The sequence below is a fragment of the Equus caballus genome, chromosome 15, assembly GCF_041296265.1.
Source record: "Equus caballus isolate H_3958 breed thoroughbred chromosome 15, TB-T2T, whole genome shotgun sequence".
Taxonomy (NCBI): domain Eukaryota; kingdom Metazoa; phylum Chordata; class Mammalia; order Perissodactyla; family Equidae; genus Equus; species Equus caballus.
The window spans coordinates 105,805,614-105,829,864 of NC_091698.1; the positions used below are offsets into that span (position 1 = coordinate 105,805,614).

The following is a 24,251-nucleotide window of genomic DNA, read 5'->3' on the forward strand; positions in this document are numbered from 1 at the left end:
CCTGTACCTGGCTGGCCGGCAGGTTGAGTGTGGACAAGGGACTGTCTGAGAACTGAGGAGCCTCCTGAGGACGTGGGCCCGGTGGAACCCTCACACTGCAGAGACCTCGTGAGGAACTGCCTAGGGCCGAGCTCCAGACTTACTTACATCAACTCTAACTCAAGGTAACAGGTGATTAAAGCCTTGCAAGGCTAAGCCACACATACAGGTATGTTAATTTTAGTCTAAAACAGCTGTAAGTGGTGTATTTCATCATCTGCTTCATCTTCAAAATTTAAATTAAAAAAAGAGCCTTTCTCCGTCTCCTGTGACGTATTGTAGCTTCCCAATCTAAGCTTCCAGATGAAGGGGTGCAGGAAACCTGCCACGTGGGGTTACGACTAAACCCCAGGGCGTATTTGTCAAAGCGAGTGGCTTTACCTTGGAAGAACTGCCCCTTATCCCCTTTATCTATGAAGCTGCCTTCTAGCTGGTGACAATGAGATGACACCACGTGCTGTGGTTGTGCTTTATTCTGCAGTGGGAGGTTTCCCACAGTCCTTCAGAGAGGAAGGGGACCAGAGGCCGGCCCCGTGGCCTGGTGGTTGAGTTTGGCATACTCCGCCTCGGCAGCCTGGTTGGGTTTCTGGGCGTGGACCTACACCACTCATTGGCAGCCACCCTGTGGCGGCAACCCACGTGCAAAATAGAGGAAGATTGGTACAGATGTTAGCTCAGGGCAAGTCTTCCTCAGCAAAAAGAAACAAAAGAGGAAGGGGACGAAACACATACCTGTGTGCTGCTCTGGAGATAGAGACAGAAGACAAGTGTGTGAGTCTGTGTGTCTGCGTATGCTGCTTTAGGTGACGGCTGTCCAGCAGCTTCGTCCGTGATCAAATCCTGGTCACAGAGCCGACGGCCAGCACAAAGTGGAGGCAGGCCTCGAATAATCGTACGTTCCCCAACACTTTCTCCAACAGGGCACAGAGTTACCATTAGCGGAATAAGGGTTTCCCAAAGAACAAAGAACCGCAGACTGGGCAGCTGAAAACCACAGAAATTTATTCTCTTACAGTTCTGGAGGCAGAAACCTGAAATGCAGGTGTGGGCAGGGCTGCTGCCCCTCCAACGCTTCCAGGGGAGGACTTTCCCGCCTCCTCCACCTCTGGTGCCCCAGGGGTCCCTTGGCTTGTGGCTGCATCACTCCAGTCTCTGCCTCACCTTCACATGCCGTCCTCCTTCCGTGTCTGTCCTCACATGGTGTTCTCATCTCCATGTGTCTCCTTTTCTTATAAGGACCCCAGTCACGGTGGGTCAGGGTCCACCCCAAAGACCTCATCTTGACTTGAGCACGTCTGTAAAGACCCTATTTCCTAAAATGGTCACCTTCATAGGTTCCCTAGTTAGGCCTTCAACTTATCTTTTGGGGACACAATTCAACACAATGCAAGTGGAATGGCCACCCCTAACTGTGTATGGTCATACTTTAGACAGAGGGTGAAAGAGCCTGAATTTATCAATCCCCTAGTTTATCAAGCTGGAAACGCTTTGAGGTTTTGAAGGAATGCCTAATGAATGACAGGATCTAGAACCAAGGTGAGTAACGAATTGACCCCTAGAAAAAGAAGGGGCTGACCCTGGCTGAGCCCCACCCACCCTGGCCACTACGGGGTTGGTGTAAGTCATCACCGGCCTGCATTTGGGAAGCGCATGAAGTCAGGCTCTGGCTGTCCATGTAGTCTGTGCCCTCAGGATCCTTTAGGAACATTTATGCCTCCGGTCAGCATTGCCCCGGCCCTCGGCCCCAAGACTCCTGCCCTCGATAGGGCAGTGCCCTGGTTCCACACAGGCTGCACCCTCCTCCAAGGTGCACGGGGTCACAGGTCAAGGAACATGCTTGCCTGGATTCCATGCCCACCCATGTTCTAAGAACTCTGGAATCTCCTTCCCAAAGGATGCCATGCTCACCTCCAGGGCCCGTGCATGCACCCTAGGCCCAAGGGGGCTGTTACAGGTGGGGGGCACTGTGATGAAGCCTGGATGATAGGCCAGGAGGGAACATCCCACTACAAGCCAGGTGGACAAAGCAGGCCCCGGATGGAGTCTCCACTTGTGTGCTTGCTCTAGGCCTGACAAAAGCCAGGGGTAGGCCTCCCTAACGTCCCAGATCCTGCCCCTGCAGCTCGGGGGCCCCAAGATCACTTCTAAGTTCAATGATTCACAGAACGCAGAAAAGCTGCTGTGTTCACAGTTAAGGTTTGTTACAGTGAAAGGACACAGATTAAATCATTAAATCATCAGCAGGAAAAGGTGCAGAGCCAAGTTGAGGGGAGACCCCACGGGAAGTCCTAGCTCATCTCCCAGGCGAGCCAGATGTCCCCCGGCTTGGGGACACCACCAGGCCCGTCCTCCTGAGAAGGCCTGTGAATAAGACTCTGATCACACTTATTTCTCTGCCTGACACACCGCCAGGCCCTGGGGGGTCTCCCGACCTTGAACAGCCCTATGTGCTGTGTATGAGTTCCTGTGGCTGCCGTGACAAAGTACCCCAAACTGGGTGACTCCACACAACAGAAACTTATTCTCTCTCAGTTCTGGAGGACGGAAATTCAAGGTCAAGGTGTCAGTAGGGTCGTGCTCCCTCTGAAGGCTCTAGAGGTGGATCCTTCTGGCCTCTTCCAGCTACCAGTGTGGCCAGGAATCTTTGGGGTTCTCTAGTTTGTAGATGCATCACTCCAATCTCTGTCTCCATCATCACGTGGCCATTCTCTGTGTATCGTTGTTCACATCATCTTCCCTCTTTTTTGTATTACTTTTTTTTTTTGCAAGAGAAGACTTGCCCTAAGCTAGAGACGTTGGATCAAGGTCCCACCTGACTCCTGACTAATTACATCTCAACAATCCTAGTTTCAAATAGTGACACATTCTCAGATACTGGGACGTAGGACTTCAACGTGTCTTTCTGGGGGACACAACTCAACCCATAGCAGGCTGCCAGGCTGTAATCCCATGAGAGCACCTCTCCAGGGAAACTCGTCGAGTCAGTGAAGACCCCGGGTCAGCCCCAGCATTTGTTCAGTCTGCAATCAGCAGCTGAACACGGTGGGTACAATGGTCGCAGAAATAGTTTTAAACAAACCATTGCTGAGATCCACAAGAAGTGAGTTGAGAAATCAAAATAAAATCAACAATTCTGAGTCTTTGGTTCTCTCAACAACAGAAACAACAGAAAAGCTTGAACTCATGATTTGTGCCATGAGTATCAAAGTCAGAGATTCAGAGGCCAAGAAGGAAAGCTGAACCTTGGCAAAGAAAGCTTTCTAACGAATGCCCTTGTTTCCACCATTTTCCGTCCAGTATTTCATGTGGTATTTTCTCACAATACAGCCGCCAACCCCACATGGCTCCGAAGACAAAATTATCAGAAAGAAAAACAAGACAAACTGTTTGGTTAACACACAGACTGGCATTTGCAGGGTCTCTATCAGGATCTGGCCACTCTGCTTCCTAAAGTGGGAGCCACGGCACAGCCTTCGGTCCTCCTCGCCCTGTGTGAGCTCCAGTGCTGGCTCAGGCTGGTCTGGGGCTCCTGCGAGGTGGGAAGCCCAGGTCGAGGGGATCGTCCTGCCAGCTGTGACCCTGCCGAAGGGAAGGACATTATTAAGTCCAAGAACAGTATTTATGTCTCTCCGACCACGGTTTTATTGCCTTGTGGTGTGGAGTGTGGTTTGGGTAAGAAATCACAAATTTCCATATTAGGAAAACTACTGTGGACCGAGGAAGGAAATGTCACTGATAATCCTGGTGGCTGCCTTTACGGGTTCATCGAGACGATTAAGTGACCCTCTGGTCGAGAGTCTGGAGTGTGGAGGTGAAGTCACTTTGCGCACGTGAGACCTCAGCTGAGGAGGAGGGTTTGATCTCTGAGGAAAGGGCAGGCTGGCAGAGTGGAACACTCGTACCGAGGACCCTTGTCTGCAGTGCCAACCCAATGAGACGCGTAATCGTTTTAGCCCTATGGCAGTCCTGGGGGAGGTGACTCCCACCTCACGAATCAGGATTCGGAGGCTCTGAGAGGTCAGTGTGTCCAAACTCGGGCAGTCATGAACGTGGAGCTGGATTTGGAACCACCCCTGTCTGGGTCCAGGCCCTGCCCATCCTGCCGGAGCGCGGCTCCCCCCTACCCCGGAACCCTCAGACAGCCGTTGGGCCGCGTGCCTCCACAGCTCCGAGCAGCGAGTCAGGCTCCGCGGTCTGTGAGCGGGGCAGCCCCTGAGGCGGGGTCAGAGGGAGGGAGGGGCTCCCGTCTCTGCCCCTGCCCTGGGCCCCTTCTGGCAGTCACCAGGCAAGAAGCTTGGAGGCCTGGCTGCAGGGCGGAGGGGAGCCTTTGAAGCAGAGCTCAGACACACGGCCATACCTGGTCAGAGACTCCTTTGAAGTCGTATTGAGTTTACAAAGGAGGGTCCTGGAATTGCTCCTAAGACAAACTCATTAGTTGTATAACCGGGGATGGAAAACACATCCAAGGGCTGAGTTTCAGGTCCTGTGGTTGACGTTCTTTGGCTGCTGGGTAAACGCTGCCAGGTAACGTGAGCCGTGTCTGCAGCGACTCTGTGCAAAGGCTCCAGACAGATCAGGAGGCATCCATCGGGGGCTGCACCTGGGCTGGCTGAGCCCGCAGCCACTCTGGCTGCAGTCGGACTGGCCAGCGGGCCCACAGTGTTGTTCCCAAAGTGATTAACTTATTACACAGGATTACAGGGCATTTTTGGCAGCACCTCACAATGATTTCACCCGTTAGCCAAGCATGCTTAGCATGTACGGGACACTTTTGGCTGGGGAGCAAGAGGTTTGCCAAAATTCAAGGTGGGCACTCGTCAGCGCCCTGACCCAGCCTACCCCGGAGGGCTGGAGTGCCAGAGCAGTGCCCTCCAAGCTGTGGGCAGAGACTTCTGCATTTTACAGAAATAATTCACTCTAGAGGAGAAGTGGGCTTTTCCGTGTTCTTCATGGCTCGGTTTACCTAAGCTTTCTGCCTTGCCCATGAAGGCGGATGCCCTCCTCCCAGGAAGAGGTCCTGTGTCGTCTGAACAGCCGATCCCATGACTTAGTCCCAGAAGTCTGGGAAAGCTCAGAAGTGCCAGACTGGGTGACTTTCTATGTACGCGTTGAGGGATGAGTATTAAAAGTCTTGGATGGAGTCTGAGTGAGTGTTTACTAAACCCAGAAAACACAAAATTGGTAAGGATAAAAGATCGGCTTAAAGGGTTCCTAAGCAAGCAGCTTTGCTGCGCCGGGGGCTGGGGCTCTGGTATTCCTTACTTGACAGGCTCCTCAGGGGCCTGTTCCTTCTATGGCAGCAGGCCGCTCACTTTTCCAATCTTACTGCAAAAGCCTCTGCAGCTGTCTCGCCTTGCTGGGACATCATCCCTCGTGTAGCCGGGGCGTGTGGTCTCTCCCGGCCTGGTGCTTTCCCCGGAATTCCCTTTAGCTCAGGGGCATTTTCCTTGTGTGTGTGCAGAGTGCACACACATGCACACGCTTACTTTTCCCATTGGTGTCCACAAGGCAGGGACGCATCTCACCCATTAGCCTTCAGCTCAGCGTGGAACAGCCAGTCACTCCACACATCCCTGTGACCAATAGACCAACATCCTCTGTTTTCACCTGGTGGGGTGGGGGGACAGGAGCTTCAGGTGCCCAAAGAGGGCAGGGGGCGCCAGGACAGAGGGGTGGGGAGAAATTCCCACAGTGGGACTCAGGGTGTATATAGAGAAGTGATCTACCATGATTTTGAGTTATTTGCTGTTCCCTTCTGGCTGTGGACCCATTGCTTAATGACCACCTGCTATCCAGGAGGCTTATTTATAAGCCTGTGTTTCCCCAGACTGTGGGTTTCTCATGGGGGCCCGTTCACCAGCTGGAGTCGATGCTGAGCCAATGTAGTGCTCACATTCTCCTCTTGATCCGTCTCTGCCCTCACGCCGCCATCCTGGGGACCCACCTCTGAATGGGGAGTCATCAAGACCCCCTGTCTGCCCCAGTGGGGTGGAGTTACAGGGCTTGCCAGGCTGGGTTACTCGTTCCTCCCCCCCCTTCCCAGGCCTTGGAGTGGTGCAAATGTGCAGGGGGAATCCTGGATGGATCCCCTGGTCCTTTCAGGTGCCTTCAGCTCACCCACCTCTGAGACTGTCACTCAGTTGACCTCTCCTCTGCTCAACACTACGAGTGTACACCTAAGTCCTGCTTGGACCTGACTGACACCAGGGCCGTGAGCGGGAGTGAGACACAACACCTGTCTCGTGGATTTGGGCTCCCTGCTTCCTGCAGCCTCCCTGCAGGCCCCAGGACTCCGCACAAGCATCAGTGGGTGGGCTGGGGGACCTCAGGCTGTGCCCAGGGCCTGTGACTGGGAAGAGCATTTCTCAGCCCCACCACCCTCTCGGACATGCCTTCTGCTGCCTGACTTTTCATCCGGGCACAGGGAAACCCTTGAGATCTGAGAAAACCATGAATCTAAGCTCGTCGTGTAACTAAAGGAATTTACGTAAATATTCTGCAGGCACAGGAGCAATGGGGACATGGTTCTCTGACTGAGAGGCGCGTTTTAGGATTTCTCTCTTCTTTACCATGTTGGCAACAATTAGATGCCTAAGTCTGTGAGTGGGAAGGATGGAGAGACGGATGGATAAAGAAGGACTGATTCTCCACAGTTAGCATTAAATTGTAGAATTCCAAGTGTATGTGGCTAAAGTGCGGACAGCAAGCTGTTTTCTGGCCCATAGACACCTCCCATTGCCTCCGGGGGGTGGAGCCCAACACCATCCTGCTGTTCACCGCCTGCAGCTCTTTATCGTGGAGCCAACACTAACCCAGAGCTTGCTGGGAACCACGCTCCGCTTCCTCACGCGAGCCTTGCAACAGCCCATGAGGTAGGCAGTCCCTTTACTATGACTCCAGGTCACAGTTTCAGAGCTTAATACTGCCCTGCCATGTTATTTCTGTCCCCAGAATCTGTGTCTTCCTGGGAGCTCAGAATGTGACCTTATCTGGAAATAGGGTTGTTGCAGATGTAGTCAAGTCAGGATGAGGTCATTGGGATGGGCTCTGGGCCAATATGATTGTCACAAAAGGAAGACACCACATGAGGACAGATGCAGCGGAATGCCATGTAAGGATGGAGGCAGGGGTTGGAGGGATGTGACTACGAGCCAGGGAATGCCAGGGGTTGCTGACTGTCACCAGAAGCTGGAGAGGAGCCTGGGACAGACTCTCACTGTGAGCCTGCAGAGGGACCCATTCTTGCCAGCACCTTGATCTTGGACCTCGGGCCTCCAGAACTGTGGGGGAACAGGCTTCTGCTGCTCGTGGTGCCCAGTCTGTGGTGCTCTGTTGCAGCCGTCTAGGCGCCTGGCTCGGGGAGTCACTCACCATCTCAGCTGTCTGCCCGGGCCAGGTGCCGGGCCCTCTGTTCCTGTGGGCTGCCCAGCGCTGTGGGATGGGGCTGAGCATGCAGGAGGCACTCAGAAGGGTTCGTTGGATGAGGGTGAAGGTTGCAGGCTGAAATCTTTGTCTCAGGCCTTGCTAGGTTCCGAGAGGGGCTGACTCATCGTCTGGGAATGACCCCATGGCCTTCTAGACTCCGGGGGGGCCCCCCTGGGCCCTGGGAAGCTTCATTCCACTCAAGTTTATTGACGAGAACTATGTGGGCACCTCATACACTTCCTCATTTAATCCTTACAACAGCCTGTGAGTAGGAGCTGGAGTCCTCATTTTACAGATGGGGAAACTGAGGCCGAGGGAGAGAGTAAGAAAGTTGCCCAGGGTCACGGAATTGGTGAGCCTGCCTCCTAGTTTTGTCTTGTTCCAAAACCCCTGTTCTTTTCTGTATAAATCGTTGAAGAGTGTTCAGTCTAGTGGGGAGACAGACAGGCAGACAGATGACATCACTGCACCGCGAAGAGGTTGTAGAAAAGACAGACTGTGTGCTTTGGGGGACACTGTGGGCGCTAACGTCATGGATGCACTATTAGGTTGGGGCCCCAAAGCAGAGCCTGATGAGTAAGGGGGGCTCTTGGGAGTGAGGGCAGCCGACTGCACAGGGTGAGAAGCTGGCCATCGACCTGATGCCCCAGGAAGCTCGCCAGCTGTTCAACCTCCAGGTGAGGCAGCCCCAACTCAGTCCGCCTTTGGCTGCGGGCTGCGTCAGGAGGGGAAGAGCTCCCAGCATTTCTGGGACAAGGCTCCTGGGAGCCCTAGGCAGTTTTCCAGAGAACATCAGCAGTGACTGGGATGGGGTGCAGCCCCCCAGCGAGGTCTGGGAGGGTGGCCACCAGTATCCACTGCAATAGGCGAAGCACACAGGTCAGTGCCTGGCACACTGCGAATGCTGAGTCAGCACCATCTTCCTTTCTCCTCCCTGCTTCCCTCCCTTCTTCCATCCTTCCCTTGATTATCTACAAGTGCATGGGCAAATTACCGAAATCTCTGAACACTGGTTTTTTCTTCTGAAGAATGGGGATAATAATACCTTCTGTGAGGGACGTTGCGAGGCTCAGATCCTAAGGCGTCTGTACAAAGGTAGTCGTGGGGAATCCTTGCCACAGAGGCCAGTACTCGACCAGGAGTAGAGATTGTTTCCATGTGTGTCCAGGGTCGCACCTGGTATGCTGTAGAACTCAGTGACAGCATTCACAAAACACAGAGGATGGAAGTTAAGGAGCATCTTTCACTCATTAATCTTTGCTTCTGTGTATGGAAACCTAAACAACTAAAGATTGTCCATTAGCACAATCCCCCCGAAAGGAATGTTTGCTGTGTGACATATAACAAGATTTGGGGCAGACAACAAGATCTGGAAATTGGTCATCAGAGGGAAATGGGGATATTTCACCTGGGTGCATGGCAGTAGAAAAGTTCAGTGGCTTTGATCATCCTTAAACAATTCACCCCCTGGGAGGTCGAGATCCTGGAGGTGTGAGGGTCCGTGGCCTCTGAGGGCAGAAGCAGGAAATAATGAACAAAAGATATGGGAAGCACATTTAGCTTAAAATAAGGAAGAGCTTCATTACTCAAATGTAAATTCTTTAGGCTAAATCATTATCCTGGCCTCCCACTTCCACCACACTTCCTCATCCAGTGCTCTGCAAACAGGTGTGTGTCAGTCAGGGGTCTTCAGAGAAACAGCACAATAGGACAGATGGATGGATGGATGGAAAGAAAGACAGATTGATGGAAGGAAGGAAGGAGGGAGGGAAGGATGGATGGATGGAAGGATGGATAGATGGACAGATGGATGAAAGGAAGGAAGGAAGGAAGGATGGATGGATGGATGGATGGATAGATGGATAGAAGGATGGAAGGATGGATGGATGCATGGATAGACGGATGGAAGGAAGGAAGGAAGGATGGATGAATGGATGGATAGATGGACAGATGGATCGAAGGAAGGATGGATGAATGGATGGATAGATGGATGGAAAGAAGGAAGGATGGATGGATGGATGGATAGATGGATAGAAGGATGGAAGGAAGGAAGGAAGGATGGATGGATGGATGGATGGAAGAATAAAAACACAGATAGATTTTAAGGAATAGGCTTGTGCGATTGTGTGGGCTGACAAGTCCAAAATCTGTGGGGCAGTCCAGCAGACTGGAAACGCAGGTGCGAGCTGATGCTGCAATCTTGAGGCAGAATTTCTTCTCTGAGAAACTTTGGTATTTGCCTGTAAGGCCTTAAACTGATTGGATGAGGCCCACTCACATTATGGAGGGTAATCTTCTTTACTTAAAGTCAACTGATTGTAGATGTCAAAGAATGTTAATCTCATCTACAAAACACCTTCAGTCAACACCTAGATTGGTGTTTGATTAAATCACTAGGTTTGATAGCCCGCCCAATGGACACATAAAATTAACATCACGGCTGGCTTAGGAGATAGCTGTCGAACTGAAAAGAGAAGCCAGCTGCTCAGAGATGCCCCTGTCTCCTGGGAGTGGCAGTAAGTTCTTAGTGTTGAGTGAAATATGGCCTTTGCCCAGTTAAACTGGAGGGGCCCAGAGATGTTTGGACAGAGAAGTGGCAGAGTTGAAGCTGTGACATGTTCTCTGTCGGCTGTGGGGAAGGTGGACCAGGCAGACACAGGAGGCAGGCTAGCCAGGAAGGGTACTCAGTGGTGGTCCAGGGGTGATGGGGAGGGCCGGACTCTCAGTGGTTATGAGGCAGGAGGATAGAAAGGACTGAAGTTGATTGAGCAACCATGAGCAACTGGAATTAACAGGATTTCCCAACTCCTTAAATGGGAGGGACAACTTCCAGGTTGGAAGTTATGAGAGAGTGGTTTGGAGGATCAAAGCAGTGATTCAGAAGAAAAAATAGATTTTTTAGGAAGAGTAATGTTTTAGGTTTCTGACATGATAAGCTTGAAATTCGTGTAAGACATTAAGGGGAGACCTCTAGAAGGCACTTGGAAATGAGTGTGGAGGCCAGGAGTGTGCTGTGGGGGAGATTTGTGACTGGTTAGTATGTAGGACCGCTGGATGGCTTGTTTTGGGTCCCTAGAAAGCTGTTCCACGTGGTAATAGGGCTGGTAAATTCAACAACAGACATTTAGCCTCCAGAGGGGCCAGACCCCTCATTCAGCTGGTCCCAGATGTGGACCCTCGAAACTGTGTGAGCTACAGGAGAGTGCTGACACAGCAATAGGAAAGTACTGGGGTACCCCCTGGTCCCATTCCAGCATGCCTTCAAGCACGCCCCTGGTAGAACGCCAGCCTGATCTTCCGTACTCCTAAAAGTGCCCTGTGGTCAGTAGTGGGCAGAGCGAGTGGTTAACAGGCTCTGGGGTCTCAGCCCGCATGCCTGCCTCAAATCCCGCTGCAGTGTGTGAGTAAAAAGGGAAGGGGAGAGAGACAGAAAGAGAGCGAGAGGCAGAGAGAGACCGAAAGACAGAGAGAGAGACGAGACAGACAGAGAGTGCCCGCTTGGAACCGCGCCTGGGACATAATAAGCTCTCTAAAAGTGTTTTATAAAATAACAAAAAACCCATCGCACATATGTGGAAACGGCGGCCAGGCGAGGCGAAGCAACTTGGCCGAGACCCCAGCTCGTGAGTGCAGATCTGGGGTTGAAACCCAGGCCCCCATCTTCCCCCTGCAACCCGGGAGCCCCGCCGCAGGGACGGGGGCGCAGTGACCGGACGCCGCGGCCGGAGGTCCTCGCCCCGCCCCGGCCCCTGGGGAGGTGGGGGTGGGAAGGGAGGAGCCGCGCGCATGTGCACAGCTGGCGCCCCCCGCCCCCCGCACACAGCTGGGACCTGGGCCTTGGCCGGCCGGGCGGGCGGGTGCAGTCCGGAGCGGGCCGGGGACGCGCCGGGCCCTTCGCGGTTGGTCGGTGCGCCCGAGCGTCCGTGCGCGCCGTCGGCCATGGCCTTGCGCTCCGCGGGCCCCGCGCGCCTCTGCCTGCTGGCGCTCGTGCTGTGCTGCGGCTGGGGGGCGCTGGCCTCTGTCGCCCCGAAGCCGGGCGCCGGGTGCCCGAGCCGCTGCCTGTGCTTCCGCACCACGGTGCGCTGCATGCATCTGCTGCTGGAGGCCGTGCCCGCCGTGGCGCCGCAGACCTCCATCCTGTGAGTGCGGCGGGGGCGCAGGAGGGTGATGGACGAGGGGAGGTGGGGGAGGATCGCGGCGTCGGGGGCCGGGCAGGGGCCCGCGGCCCTTTGTCCGCGGTGGTCCGGGCGCAGAGGGCGGACCTGGGCGCAGTTCGCGCGGCCTCCTGAGCCGCCTTTGTTCGGCGCAGGGAATGCCCCGCTGGACTGGGAAGTGGTCGGGAGCAGCCCGGGAAAATCCTGCTCTCCTCCGGACGGCCCTGCCCGCTCCCCGCGCGCGGCCGGGATCCCTCCTGTTGGCTCCCCTCCTCCGCTCCCCTTTCTCCCCCTCTGGGCAGTTTCCTCGCGGAGCGCGCGGCTCCCCCTCCTCGGCTCAGCCGGGATCTTCCCCCTCCGCCTCCCGCTCCTTTCCCCTCCTTCCCTCCCTCCCTCCCTCTCCTCCTGGAGAGCGGCACCCCCTGGCCCCGCTCTGGGGATCCTCCCTCGCGGACCCTCACTGACTCACGGCAGCGCCCCTCCCAGTCCCCGCGTCCGCCTGGGGCGCCGGGAGCCTCCGGCGCGGAATGTCCCCGGCCCCGCGGGGCGCACAGTTCTCTGGGGCTTTCCCTGAGCCCGGAGCAAGCCTGGCGGCGAGGTTCCGGGAGGGGCCCGGTGCGGGCCTCCGAGTTCTGAGGCAGCTCGGGTCTGGACGGAGCCGGGGTCCGAGCTGTTTCCGCTCGGGGCTCGTCCCTCTGGGCTCTAGCCCAGGCGCACCGCGATCCGGGTGTGCCAAACTTCGCGGATACTTGGCGCTCGGCTTGTTACAAAGTGTCGCCCGCTCCGGCGGCCCCGCAGGCCCGGAAACCCGCCCGCCTCCGCCCCAGTCGGTCCCCAAAGGCCGAATCCCGTCCCCAGAGGGCCCGAAATGCCGCAAGAGTTCGCTGCAGGCCTCGAGGTGTTCCGATACGACTTTGATTAGAAATTTTCAAAATCTGTAAAGGCAGGCATGCGTTTTAGGCGCCGCCTGTAATTCAGCGTCCTACAGCTGCCCTTCTGAATGCCAAAAATAGTTTCCACTTTTCTTGGCTGAGCCAAGTTCCTCTGGCACCGCTGAAGAGCCTGCAAAAGTTGTAAAATTTTGAGCGAACTATTCAGGAAGTGGGCGGTTAGTGTCCTTACTTTTAAAACCGAGTGCATGGACGGAGACCTCTGCTAGTGGTCGCTGAGTTTGCAGAAAGCTTCCTTCAGGGTCTTTGTCGGGAGTCATTCCCAGCCTGCGAAATTGTTCCTCTCAGAGAGATAAATAGGGCTTTCCCTCCAGAGCGTCTGAGCGGCCTGCCAAGGAGGGACCCAAGGGGGCGTCAGACTCTCAAGAAACGGACTGAAGCGGGGGAGGCGGGGGGTGGGGGGGGGGAGGCGTTTCTCCGTAGGGTAGTTTAATTCTTCAGTGAGTCAGTGGAAAACGCTTGGACCCTGAAGCCATTTTCCACATCTGGCCAGTGTCTAATACTTGTCCTATGCTTTGCCCTCAGATCTTAATTGCTTTTTAAAAAGAACAGTATTTTAAAATATGAGTGTTGTGGAGCAAAAATGGGATCCTCCGGCCTGCTGCACATGGTGAGATTGTCTGCAGAACCCAAGGGCGTTTGTAAAGTGGGGAGCGGGATGTGGGGGTCACAGGAAAGGAGAGTGACGTGATAGTTAGCATTTGCAAGATTTCCAGAAACTGTTCGTTCTTACACACTTATATGTTACACTTTTATGGGTCTCTGTAGTTTTAAAAAATGTTTTGAGGTGACCATCCTTGGTCTCATCAACTCTGAGGCAGGCAGAACAGATGCTGAGATAAGCAAACCCCTAAGAGAACTGAGCAGATTTTCGTTGAAATGAGCACCCACCCATTTTACATCTGTGCAGACCAGGCTCCGGGAGAGGAAGCTCCCATCATGGCCACTGTGGACACCAGGGAAGAGGGTAGAACTGAGTCCTGGTGTGACAGGTTCCAGCTGGGGGACAGTTCACCAGTCGCTTGGCCCCTGGAGGTTGGGGGCTGAGGGCACAAGTGGAGACTTTTTAATGACCGTGGGGAGGGGGTAGGTTTTTGGAAACAAAGAAGAGACAGTCGGATGGAGTACATCCTTCAGGGAGTAGGGAATGAGGGAACAGGGCCAGTTCTGGGGGCACCCTGTTGATGTGTCTCTGGGGTCCAGTCTGGCAGTTGCATGGTGGGACGCAGTCATATTACAAATTCCACTCACACAGAAATACTTAGTTTTCGCTTCCAGCTTTTCTCCCAGGTCTCTGCCCTCAGGCGTATGATTTTTTTTTTTTTTAAGAAATTATTTGGTAGAAATTGAGGACTTAAGAGATATGAAGATAGATAAAGAGCCTGGCCCCCAAAGTTACTTGGGCCATCCAACCATCGCATCATCCCTTTGCTTTCAAGAACTGCAACCCCCCCCCCACCCAAGATTGACTCTCAATCACTGGGAAATGTCAGACTTCTCCGCACAATGTTCCAGCAGTGTGTGTCGCACGGCGTTCCAGCAGTGTGTGCCGCCCGGCGTTCCAGCAGTGTGTGCCGCGCGGCGTTCCAGCAGTGTGTGCCGTGCGGCGTTCCAGCAGTGTGTGCTGCGCGGCGTTCCAGCAGTGTGTGCCGCACGGCGTTCCAGCAGTGTGTGCCAGCTGGGCCTCATAGTGGATTGTGTTGATTCGTGGTTGGGGCTTCAGAAAATAACGTCTGAGGCCACCTTGTGATTCAGGTTCCGTTTGACCCTTGAGTCACACCAACTGGAAAGTGCAAAGTGGTGTCCTAGAACAGACGGCAGCTGGCAGCCGGCGCCCTGTGGTCTGGCGGCTCTGCAGCTTCTCTGCAGCCCCTGTAGAAGCCCCTTCACCACTGGGTGGAGTATTCAGTTCCTCTCAGAAGTTCTTGTAGAAATGCTTGTTTAATTTTTGAGCATTACACTCTATTCATTGCCATGATAGACGTCTGTCACTGTGATAGTTGAAAGGCTAGTATTAAAAGATGAAGGCTGACGTTTTTCCTTGGCCCCCTTCCTGCCCTCCTCTCAACCCCAGCCTTTTGGCCACAGGCCCAGGGCTCTGGGCTCTGGCCTGTGGGCCTGCTCCCTCCACACCTCCTCCTCTGCGACACCTTCCATTCCCTGTAGCCTCCGCCGTGAGGTCATGGGAATCATCAGCTCTTCATCACTGACATCCGTCTTCCAGTCCAGACCACTCCACAGCCCCAGAGTTAACCCCGGAGTGCCGTCCACGTGACAGGAAACCCTGGCTCTGCAGGGAGCCTGGGGATGTGTCCTGGGGGGACCCTGGAGGAACTGTGGACTGGCCCCTGTGGACTAGGCAGGGGGCTAGGGAGAGCCTCCTCAGGGGGCACACTTGGTTGAATTCTCCCCAAGGTACAGGGTCCACCTGGCAGACAGCCGTTCCCCCACTCCTCAACTTTCTGATGACCCGCTGTGTGCCTGGGTCTGTGCCTGGTCTGGTACCTGCCTCATGGAGTTCCTGGTCCAGTCGGGAGCGTCTTGTGCACCAGGCTGTGTGGGCACAGCGTGCTCTGGGCACCATGCACTTTTGGTGGTCTGGGCCAGTGGATGCCTGTTGTCCGGCCCCTGTCCACATGGGAAGAAGATCCCAGTGTTGCCACTTCATGGATCTGGTCCCCGCCTTCCTGCAGGACCCCCACAGGCCTCTCTGAGATCCTGACACATAGGTGGAGGGAGAATCTTCAGGCCATTTCACTGTTTCCTTTGGTCCCTGGGACACTAGCCCTGAGTCACAGCTTCTGCCTGTTCACCAGCCTCTGTTGGAGCTCCCCAGCCTTGGCTATCAGGAGAATCTAATTTCCCACGAGCTTCCCTTTGCACAGAGATGAGGTCTCCTCGTTCAAGGTGGATTGAGGTAGAAACCGTTCCCCTGGCCAGGAGGTGGGGTTGGGCTGAGGAGGGCAGCTGCATGCTGGGAGGCCCGGCTCTCTCCCCTGGCACTTTCCCCACTCTCCCTCTGGCTCACAGGAAGTTCCCTCCCTCCTGACCCTCTGGGGACACCCTCAGCTCCTGGGAAGGCTGGCCTCTTCTGGGGTGGGAGATTCACAAGGTCGGTGGACATGAAGGCTGCATCCTGGCTCCTCTGGGCTCTGCAGAGCACTAGTGCGTGCCGCGATGGGGACAGCAGGCTCCAAGGCGGAGCCTTTGGCTTCCATAAAACAAATTACTATATTTGTAAATTCCCTGTTACGATGAAATCTTTATTGTCGCAGCTCAAATGCATTTGAAAACTGTCATAGGAAGCCTTCTTTTCAAAAATATTTATTAATTACATGGAGTGTGTGGGAAGTAACTTTATTTTTTTTTTTTTGCCAATCTTCCTCTTTTTTTTTTTCCTCCCCAAAACCCCAGTACATGGTTGTATATCCCAGTTGTCAGACGTTCTAGTTCTTTTGTGTGAGCCACCACCACAGCATGGCAACTGACAGACGGGTGGTCTGGCTCTGAGACCAGGAAGCCAACCTGGGCCACCGAAGCTGTGAGTGAGCACGGAACTTTAACCACTAGGCCGTCAGGACTAGCTCCGGCTACTTTTTAAATATTTAGGTATTGGTCATTTATCTTTCCCAAATGGTGATGCACCAGATATTTCCTCCCACTCACAGCTGCTCTGCAGGGTCCCGTGCAGACGGGGGTCTGTTCCTGAGCTCTGACTGCACCGCGTGCTGTGTTTAGAGGAGGAAACTTCGGTGTCCCAAATAAGCCTGGAGAGCTGTCTTGTGGATAGCGGAGAGCTCTGAGTGTGACGTCTCCATCAGGAGTGGGTTCTGGGCTTAGTTATAACCCGGTCACCATTTGAAAATGTGAACTTGTATTTGAAAGCTGTGCCTGGAAAACGCTCCTCTTGTTGGGAATTGAGTTGAAGTTCAGCTGTTGGAGGAACTCCCTGCCTCCTTCGTGTTTTAATGAGTCCAGGGAATAGTCATCATGGGAAAGCCCATCAGACAGCTTCTGCCTTGAGCGTGGCTTCATCCACGGTCCAAATGCCACCATCATGAGGCACTGGGCTCCTTCTCCACTCAGCCTGTGACTCAGTTTCTCTACACAGTGATGACTGACAGCTGTCGGCTTCCCTTCTAATGGCGCTCAGTGCAACGGAAAGAGAGTGAATGACTCTTTCTTGGTGCAGAAGCACAAGTTCTGGAACTTGACTGAAAGGACCACCTGCCTGGTCTCAAGCACATGGGGTGGGGCAGGGAGGGGGGCGGAGTGGGAGGTCTTGCCCCAAGGCCTGGGCCCCGCCTACCTCTGGAGCAGTGGATGGAACCTGCTGTGCCCAACTCGTGGGCTGGAAGCAGGCCACGCCCTTTGCCCAGAGGAAGGAACAGGGCGTTTTTGTTAAAGTGGCTGTTGGGCAGACTAGACGAGAACTGTCCACTGCACTGATTAAAGGTTTAACGTTAAAGATGTCAACAAAAACAGTGACAAAATTCCAGTCTGCAGCGCTGATCTCTTCATCAGTTTGAAAACTAGGTAAAAGTTGGAAGTCAACATGCAGTATGCTGAGTCTCACTGGCAAAGTATGTTTTTTATCTTTCTGATTGGAGATGCCAGGCTTCTTCTTGTGCACTTGAAGAGACGACATAGATGCCAATGGTGACCATGTGGGGTCCAGGGGGGCCCCCCGCAGAGCTCCACAGTCAGAACCCAGGGCTGGGAGTCGGGGACCTGGGTCCTCCTCCTCTCCTCCTTACTATGTGGACTGCGAGAGCTTCTTTGGGTCGCTCGTCTTCAGCACCCAACACATAAGCTCTCTTCAGTGTCTGGGTTTACTGAGCATTTTAATCTTGACGGTTTCATATGCTTTTGGGGCACAAAGAAAATGCAATTTATTTAAAAGTGCATTTTTTGGTGAATTCAATTGAAAAGCAGTTAAAGTTTACTGTATTTGATGCTTAAATAGTCAATCAGGACATTTTGTGTTACTCCCATCTCTCGGTGAGGCCAGTGGCTCCCTGGGATCTGGACGGGACTGTAGAATTGTTATGCTCTGAGTGCTGCGTATCCACCTGGACGAAACAGCCTGATGATTTCAGTGGGGGAGGGAATGCTTTTCAGGTGTTTAAAGTAATGTCGTTGGTGGCGTAAAATCTTTCTAAATGGATAGTTCCAATGATTTATAGTCTTTTTGTCTCGAAGTTAATTTTGGAAAATAGAAATTGTACTTTTTCTTCCCTGGTCACGTGGTTTGTCTTCAGATGCCAGAAGTCCGCAATCAAGATAGACAAATCCTGAGATCGAAACTAGCAAGAAAGCTGAGTGAGCATATGCCAGTTGAGTGAGCATATGCTAGTTGAGTGAGCATATGCTAGTTGTTTCGTGGGTTAGTTCTCAGGGTCCACCTTCCCCGGCTTGGCTATGAGGTCGGTTATCTTTGTTAATTTGTTGTGACAGTTTCTCTGTTCTGGACACTGTTGCCTCTGTCCTGTTTCTCTGCCTTCTTAGGGATGGAAATCTGGGAGACGCTGATCCCCCAAGAACTTTACCCAAAGATCCTGGATAAAGGGTGGTCAGACCCTCCTCTGTAGGTCCCCAGGGGACTCCTTTCCTTCTCCTTTAGGGTTTACTTCAGACTTCTTTTTTTTAAGAAAGCGGTTTTGTTCCAAATCTGATTGCCCACGGGATCTTCAGCTCATTGAAGAGAGGGGTCCCGGCTGGACGCCCAGCCCTTCAGAGAGCTCGGCCAGGAGGAGGGCCCACAGTGGCTGCGGCTGGCGGTTTCTTCGCTCGGCACCCACTCTTGGGAATGGAGCTGCTGAGCTCAGAGGCTCCCGGGGCAGCCTGCAGGATCATCTCGTCTTTTGTTCTGGAGTCAGGTCTGAAGTAGAAGCTTAACCAGTGACTATTCCCTCATTTGACCTTTGTCCAGATGAATTTTCACTTAAAAAAAGCCTTATTGAGACATAATTGACGTTAAGAAAGTGCACATATATAACGTGCACGCTTTGGTGAGTTTTGACATATGTCTGTTCCTGTGAAAGCATCGCCACAATCAAGATAATGAACCTCCCTGCCCACGAATTCTCCTCTGGTCCTTGGCAGCCCTCCCTCCGCCCTTCTGCCTGGTTGGAGATGACCTGGCTGTGTTCAGGGGGGCTGTCGGCCTTTGTTCTCCTTTCCTGGAATGTCTTTGTCTGGCTTTGGCTTATCAGGGTAAATCTTGCCTCATGGAATGAGTTGAGCACTCCTTCCTTTTCAGTTTTTTGAGAGTGTGGGTAGACTTGGTTTTAGTTCTTCCCTAAACATCGGGTGGAACTTCCCAGGGAAGCCTCCTGGGCTTGGGGTTGGTTGTCTTTGTGGGAAGGATTTAAGCTACAATTTCTTCAACAAATAAAGGGCCGTTCAGGGTTCTTTCTTTCTGAGAGCTTTGGAAGACTGTGTCTCCCAGGGAGACTGTCCGTGTCACACAAGTTGGACTGGCCATCATAAAGCTGTTCCTCATTATCCTCTTAATGTCTGAGAATCTGGGGTGAGAGTCTCTTGTTCCTGAAATTAGAAACGCCTGTCGGTCTCTTTTTTTCCCCTGATCGGTCTGCCTAGAGGTTTATCAGTTTTATTAATCTTTGCAGAAACTCCACTTTTGGATTCATTGATTTTTCTGTTTCGTCGTTCTCTTGATTTCTGCTTTGATCTTTGTTGTTTCCTTTCTTCTACCTTAGATTTCATTTGCTCTTCTCCTGGTTTGCCCACACGCATGCCCTTCTCAGTGCTCAGCTGAGTCCTCCACACTCTGCAGATCCCTGGGGTTCTCTCTCTCTCTCTCCCTCCGTCCTCTCTCGCTGGAGCATCCGGGTGTCTTGTCTCTGTCCTGTGAGTTCGTTGCCTTGGTCTCCCCAGATGCGCAGCGTCATCGTCGTCTTCTCTCCTAGGCAGCCATGGGGCGGACGTGTGGTCACCTCGTTCGTTTTCACCTCTCAGGGATTGTGTCCATTGTTCACTGATGTACAACATCTCGAAAACAGTTGTTTCGTGTATTTTATCAGCTTTTTGGTTGTTCCAGACAGGACGGTAAGTCCGGCACTCTTATTCTATCGTGTTCAAAAGTGGAAGTCCTCATTCACTTTTTCAAGAAAACCTTTAAATTCTTCTGCAAAGAGGTGTGTTAAAAAGTAAGTAACAATTAGAGTAAAACAATGACTGAGTTCACATGCCCAAGTCTGCAGTTAAAAAAAGTTAAGAGCTCTGCAACCCTGCTGCTGTCCCCACCTGCCTTTGGAATGCCTGTGTGCTCGTCAGCGTAATCGGGCTTCAGCTGCTGTGAGGAGCGGTCGCAGAGTCTCCGTGGATGAAGACAGCGCGTCCCCCTCGCTCACAGGGCCCTGGGCGGATGTCCGCGGTTGGGCAGCTGTCGTCAGAGGCTCTGCTTGCAGCCAGGGGTCAGCAGACCATGGCCAGTGGGATAGCTGCCTGTTTGTGGACTGAGTGCATTGGGACGTGCCAGCCCTTCATTGTCTTTTCTCCGTGGCCGCCTTCTAACCACAAAGGCAGAGCTGGGTCATTGTGACAAGTCAAAATATTTACTACCTAAGAAAATGTTTGCTCTCACAGTGACTCAGGGACTCAGGATCTGTCCATCCGGGGGCTCTGCTGCCAGTCCCTGGCCCTCCAAGCTGTCACGCAAGGGGAGCAAGGGAGCGTGAATGGGATGCCTCACTGCTGTTCACGTTGCGCTGGCCACATGTCCCAGCCTGGGAGCAGGGGCCCTGGGGAACGTTGATTTGTGCGTGCCCAGGAAGAGGAAGTGAGTTGTTAGCATCTTGTCAGTTTATGCCGTGCTGGACTCTGTCTTCAGCTTCCCTTCACAGGTTGTTTCCGTGTCTGCGCACTCCTCCACAGGGCGCTGCCGGGCATGGGCAGGGAGCAGCTCTGTGCTCTCATGCTTTTCCACAGAGATTGGCTAGGCAGCCACCAGGCTGTGCTCCCACTGTTTCTGTGTCTGTGACCGACTGGGTTTCACCACCCGACCCTGCTTAGTTTAGTTTAACTCCTGCTGTGGGCTGTAGCAAATTCCATCACGGAAAAATGCAGGTTAAAAACTTCCTCTCTTTTCAACAAGAAGAATTTTGTTGTTTATTATTTGGGGATTAAAGGCGGATTATTTATATTCTGTAGAGAGTTGCCGGATGTGATTTTCTGTGGCAAGTGTCGAGTGGCCTCAGTGACTATAACCCACAGGTCACAGCCACATTTCTCGTAAGCAGGTTGCTCAACTAAAGACTTTTCTCCAAGGGACGAGACCAATTTGGGTTTGACATGACGTCAGCCCTGGATAATTACAGAAATAAGGGGAGAAGTGGTGAGGGGCTGGAAGGAGAAAAACCACGAGGAATCCTTAATCCTCAGGTTGGATCGTTAGCTTCCAGGAGCCAGGAATCAGCTGTGTTTCTGAGTTTCTTGCTCAGGAGGTAGACTGTGCATCTCCTGCCGCCTGCATGCCGGGGATGGACGCGTCCTGTGAGCGTGCGCGCTCCTGCCTGCTGGCCGGAGGATCCCGGTTCTTCCTGTTTACTTCCCGTAATTCTCAAGTTGTGTATAATTTTGAAGGTCTTTGGAAACTTGCCCCCCTGCCTTCTGTCATAGGCCCCTCAGCTCTTTGTCGTCATTCACCTCTCGCAGGCGTGGAGCTGGGTGGGCACAGGACGGATGAAGTCAGCCACTCCCCCTGAGCCCCCCTGGAGGGAGGTTGTGCAACCTGCCCGCTTACCCACTGAATTGCACCATCTTGTTTAGTTTTCTTTTACAACATATTTTTAAAATATTTTTATGCAACTTGTGCGTGGTCATGGTAGAAAAATGTGAAAATATAGACACACAAAAAAATTACATTCCTTTCATTAGCGGAAAGTGTTAACAAGTTGGGCTTGTCCCTCAGATACACACATGAACAAACATTTAAATGAGTGCTTATGTACACAGAAATATTGTATGTCCATGTGTCTGTCTACATCTACAGCTCTATCTCCATCTCTATCATCTGTCTGCATTTATCTAGCTTCTACGGATCATCTGTCATCTATCTCTATGTATTTATGTACCTGTCTATCTCTATCATCTATCTAGCTACGTCTATCTATCTATCTGTCTATCTGTCTTTCTATGGATCTATCTATCCATCTAAGGATCTATTTATCTACATATTATCTATTTATCTATGGATCAGTCTATCTATCATCTATTTCCAGACATTGGGTCGTGCTTTACGTCCTGCTCTGTAGCGCATGGTGCACATTTTTAGTTCTAGTGACACGTTGCGGCCATGTGTCTAGGCAATAGTTGTCTGCACCATCATTGCTAAAGCCACATAGTATTTAATTTCGTTTGGAATTGCCAAATTTGTTTAAGTGGATTCTTATTATGGGTCATTTCTCTGTTTCCACTTTTCTGCTAGTATAAACAATAACTTTCCAAATGCCATTGTGTATATTTTTTGGATTATTTTAGAGCACCCTGGGGTAAGTTTTTCCAGCCCTCGAGGCCTCAGTTTCCCCATCTGTGGGCAGCTCCTGAGGAATAACGAAGGGCATCTATGTGAGTGTTCTGACCCGGAGCCTGTGGGGAAGATGCTTTTACAACGGAAGCTTTTATTGTATCCTCGAAGAATGGATTTATTGGGCCATGCAAATTCAAACAAGGGGCTGTGCCGGAGGAGGCCAGAGGAGGGGGCGCTCTCCCTTATCAGGCCCGGGGAAACGGGGTGCTTGTGATGGGCGCTGTGTTCCTCTTGGTGGAGTGCAGGCCCTGAGCTCCTGGGTATGACTTTCGTTATTTTGTGTGCTGGTTTTAATGGAGGCAGATACCAGTGATGCCAGGAACTACTGCTAGGAAATACCATTAAGCAGGTTTTCAGGGCATTGTAAATATGCATTTTTCTCTGACAGACCAAACGCAAATGTTCAGGGAGCATCTAATTTTCCCTCCTGAGGACAGCTCCTGCAGGGGGCCTTCTGCAGTCCTAGGACCCAGGAAATATCCCGTAATGTGAGCTTCCTCCCTTCTCAACTTCCTAAGATGCCAGTTCGGCATAGATCTAATGTTAATTATTTGCTAAGAATTAAGGACAATAAAACTGAAAATTCACAGTTACTCTAAATAAATATAAAGCCGACACTGGTAGAGATGAGAAAATTTTGCTTTTGCAGTGATTGGAGCTGTAAGATTAATATTTTCTCCCTTTTTGGGGAAGAATAAGACTATTACAGCTCTCAGGCAGGAATTTCTTTACTCAGAAATGTCGTGGAAGGAGGCATGATAGCAGACAGATGTGAGAGTGGGTTCCATCAGTGGAATGAGGCTGTAACTTATCTGAAGTTCTTGCTAAACATGTGCTTCTCTTCTTCCTCACAGCTTCCTTTGGGGAAAGAGAACCTAGATTAGCCTTGTCGCTTCCTGGAGTCACACAATATTTCTAAAAGTCTATCACCAGCTGAGCAGGACTTTAACTTTTAAAAATAGTGATTAAAAGTGGATACCATTAGTCATCATTGTTACTTATTCAGACATGTGGGATGTTTGTATTGGCATGGCAACAGGTGGCTAAATATTAATCTTGAGCATTTGTTTCCTTGTGCGTGTTTTTTTGTTGTGTAATTTTCTTCGGTCAGTGCCTGTGCCACCCTATCCATCACCCATTCACCCTTTGGTCCATAACCACGCACTCATGCATCTATTCACTCACCTATCTTTCTATCCATCCACCCTTCAATCCATAACCACCCACCCATCCATCTGTGCAATCACCCATCCATCTACCTAATCCATCCATCCATCCATTCCCCCACCTATCCATCCATTCATCCCCCCACCCATCCATCCATCCACCCACCTATCCATCCATCCATCCCCACATGTACCCACCCATCCATCCAACCCCCCCATCCATCCATCCACCCATCCGTCCATCCACCCATTCATCCATCTGTCCTTTCTTCCATCCACCCACCCATGCATCTTTCCATCCATTCATCCATCCATGCATCCACCCACCCATTCAGCTACCCCTCCATCTATTCATTCTTTCATCCATCTGTCTGCCCAACTGCACATCCCTTTCTCCATCACTCTCTCCCTCCCTCCTTCATTTCTGGAATCCTTGTTAGGTGTCAAGTGCTGGTGCTAAGACACACAGACCCTGCTGCTGGGGGCTCACTGTCCAGGAGGGGCCAGGCTGTGAGGCACACCCAGTTGTGTAGGCAGTGCACCGCTATCCTAACACAGCCCTGTCCCTGCCCCGTCCTACCCTCTGATGGGTTAGGAGTGGGGTTGGAAGCCTAGCTAGAGGGTTCTGGAAAAGGAGATAGCTGTGGAAAGAACTCTGTCTGTATACCTAAGCCCCCTTTTTCCTAAGTTCAAAATTCACTGGCTTTAAATCCAACTTCTTCGTTGTTTTCGTTAGTCTCAGAGAAACTTCTTATTTCTCTGAGGATTCTCTGAGTTCTGTGTCTAGCAGCCCTTTTCAGGCAGTTCCTAAGAGAATGAAGCCCAAAAGAAAATGATTTGAGTGATTATTTTTTTCAATTCTTCCAAGATCCTGCTTCGCTAGCATCTGGATGCTGGAGATGAACCAGCTCATTCCATACCGTGGGGGTTGCCTTAGGGCTTCTCATTTTCTCACTGGAGAAGC

General features: G+C 52.2%; 1 protein-coding gene and 1 long non-coding RNA gene across 6 annotated transcripts in view; one reads left to right on the forward strand and one right to left on the reverse strand.

Moving 5' to 3' along the window:
• Positions 1 to 8,641: 8,641 nt before the first annotated feature.
• LOC111768173 (uncharacterized) lies at positions 8,642 to 12,879 on the reverse strand. The gene is made up of 3 exons (XR_011426642.1): positions 12,741 to 12,879; positions 8,873 to 8,972; positions 8,642 to 8,749 (listed from the first exon to the last, which is right to left on the reverse strand). It is a non-coding gene; the product is annotated as an uncharacterized lncRNA (long non-coding RNA).
• Positions 10,789 to 24,251, forward strand: part of PXDN (peroxidasin) — an 87,719-nt gene continuing 74,256 nt past the window's right edge. For 2 of the 5 annotated variants that reach the window (XM_070236803.1, XM_070236804.1), the window contains exon 1: positions 13,099 to 13,178. In XM_070236803.1, the coding sequence (XP_070092904.1) occupies positions 13,132 to 13,178 (47 nt within the window). In that variant the 5' untranslated portion in view covers positions 13,099 to 13,131. Of the gene's footprint in view, positions 11,088 to 11,251; positions 11,604 to 13,098; positions 13,179 to 24,251 lie in introns of those variants that run through there. The other 3 variants (XM_070236802.1, XM_023619630.2, XM_023619631.2) reach the window with 3 other exon arrangements.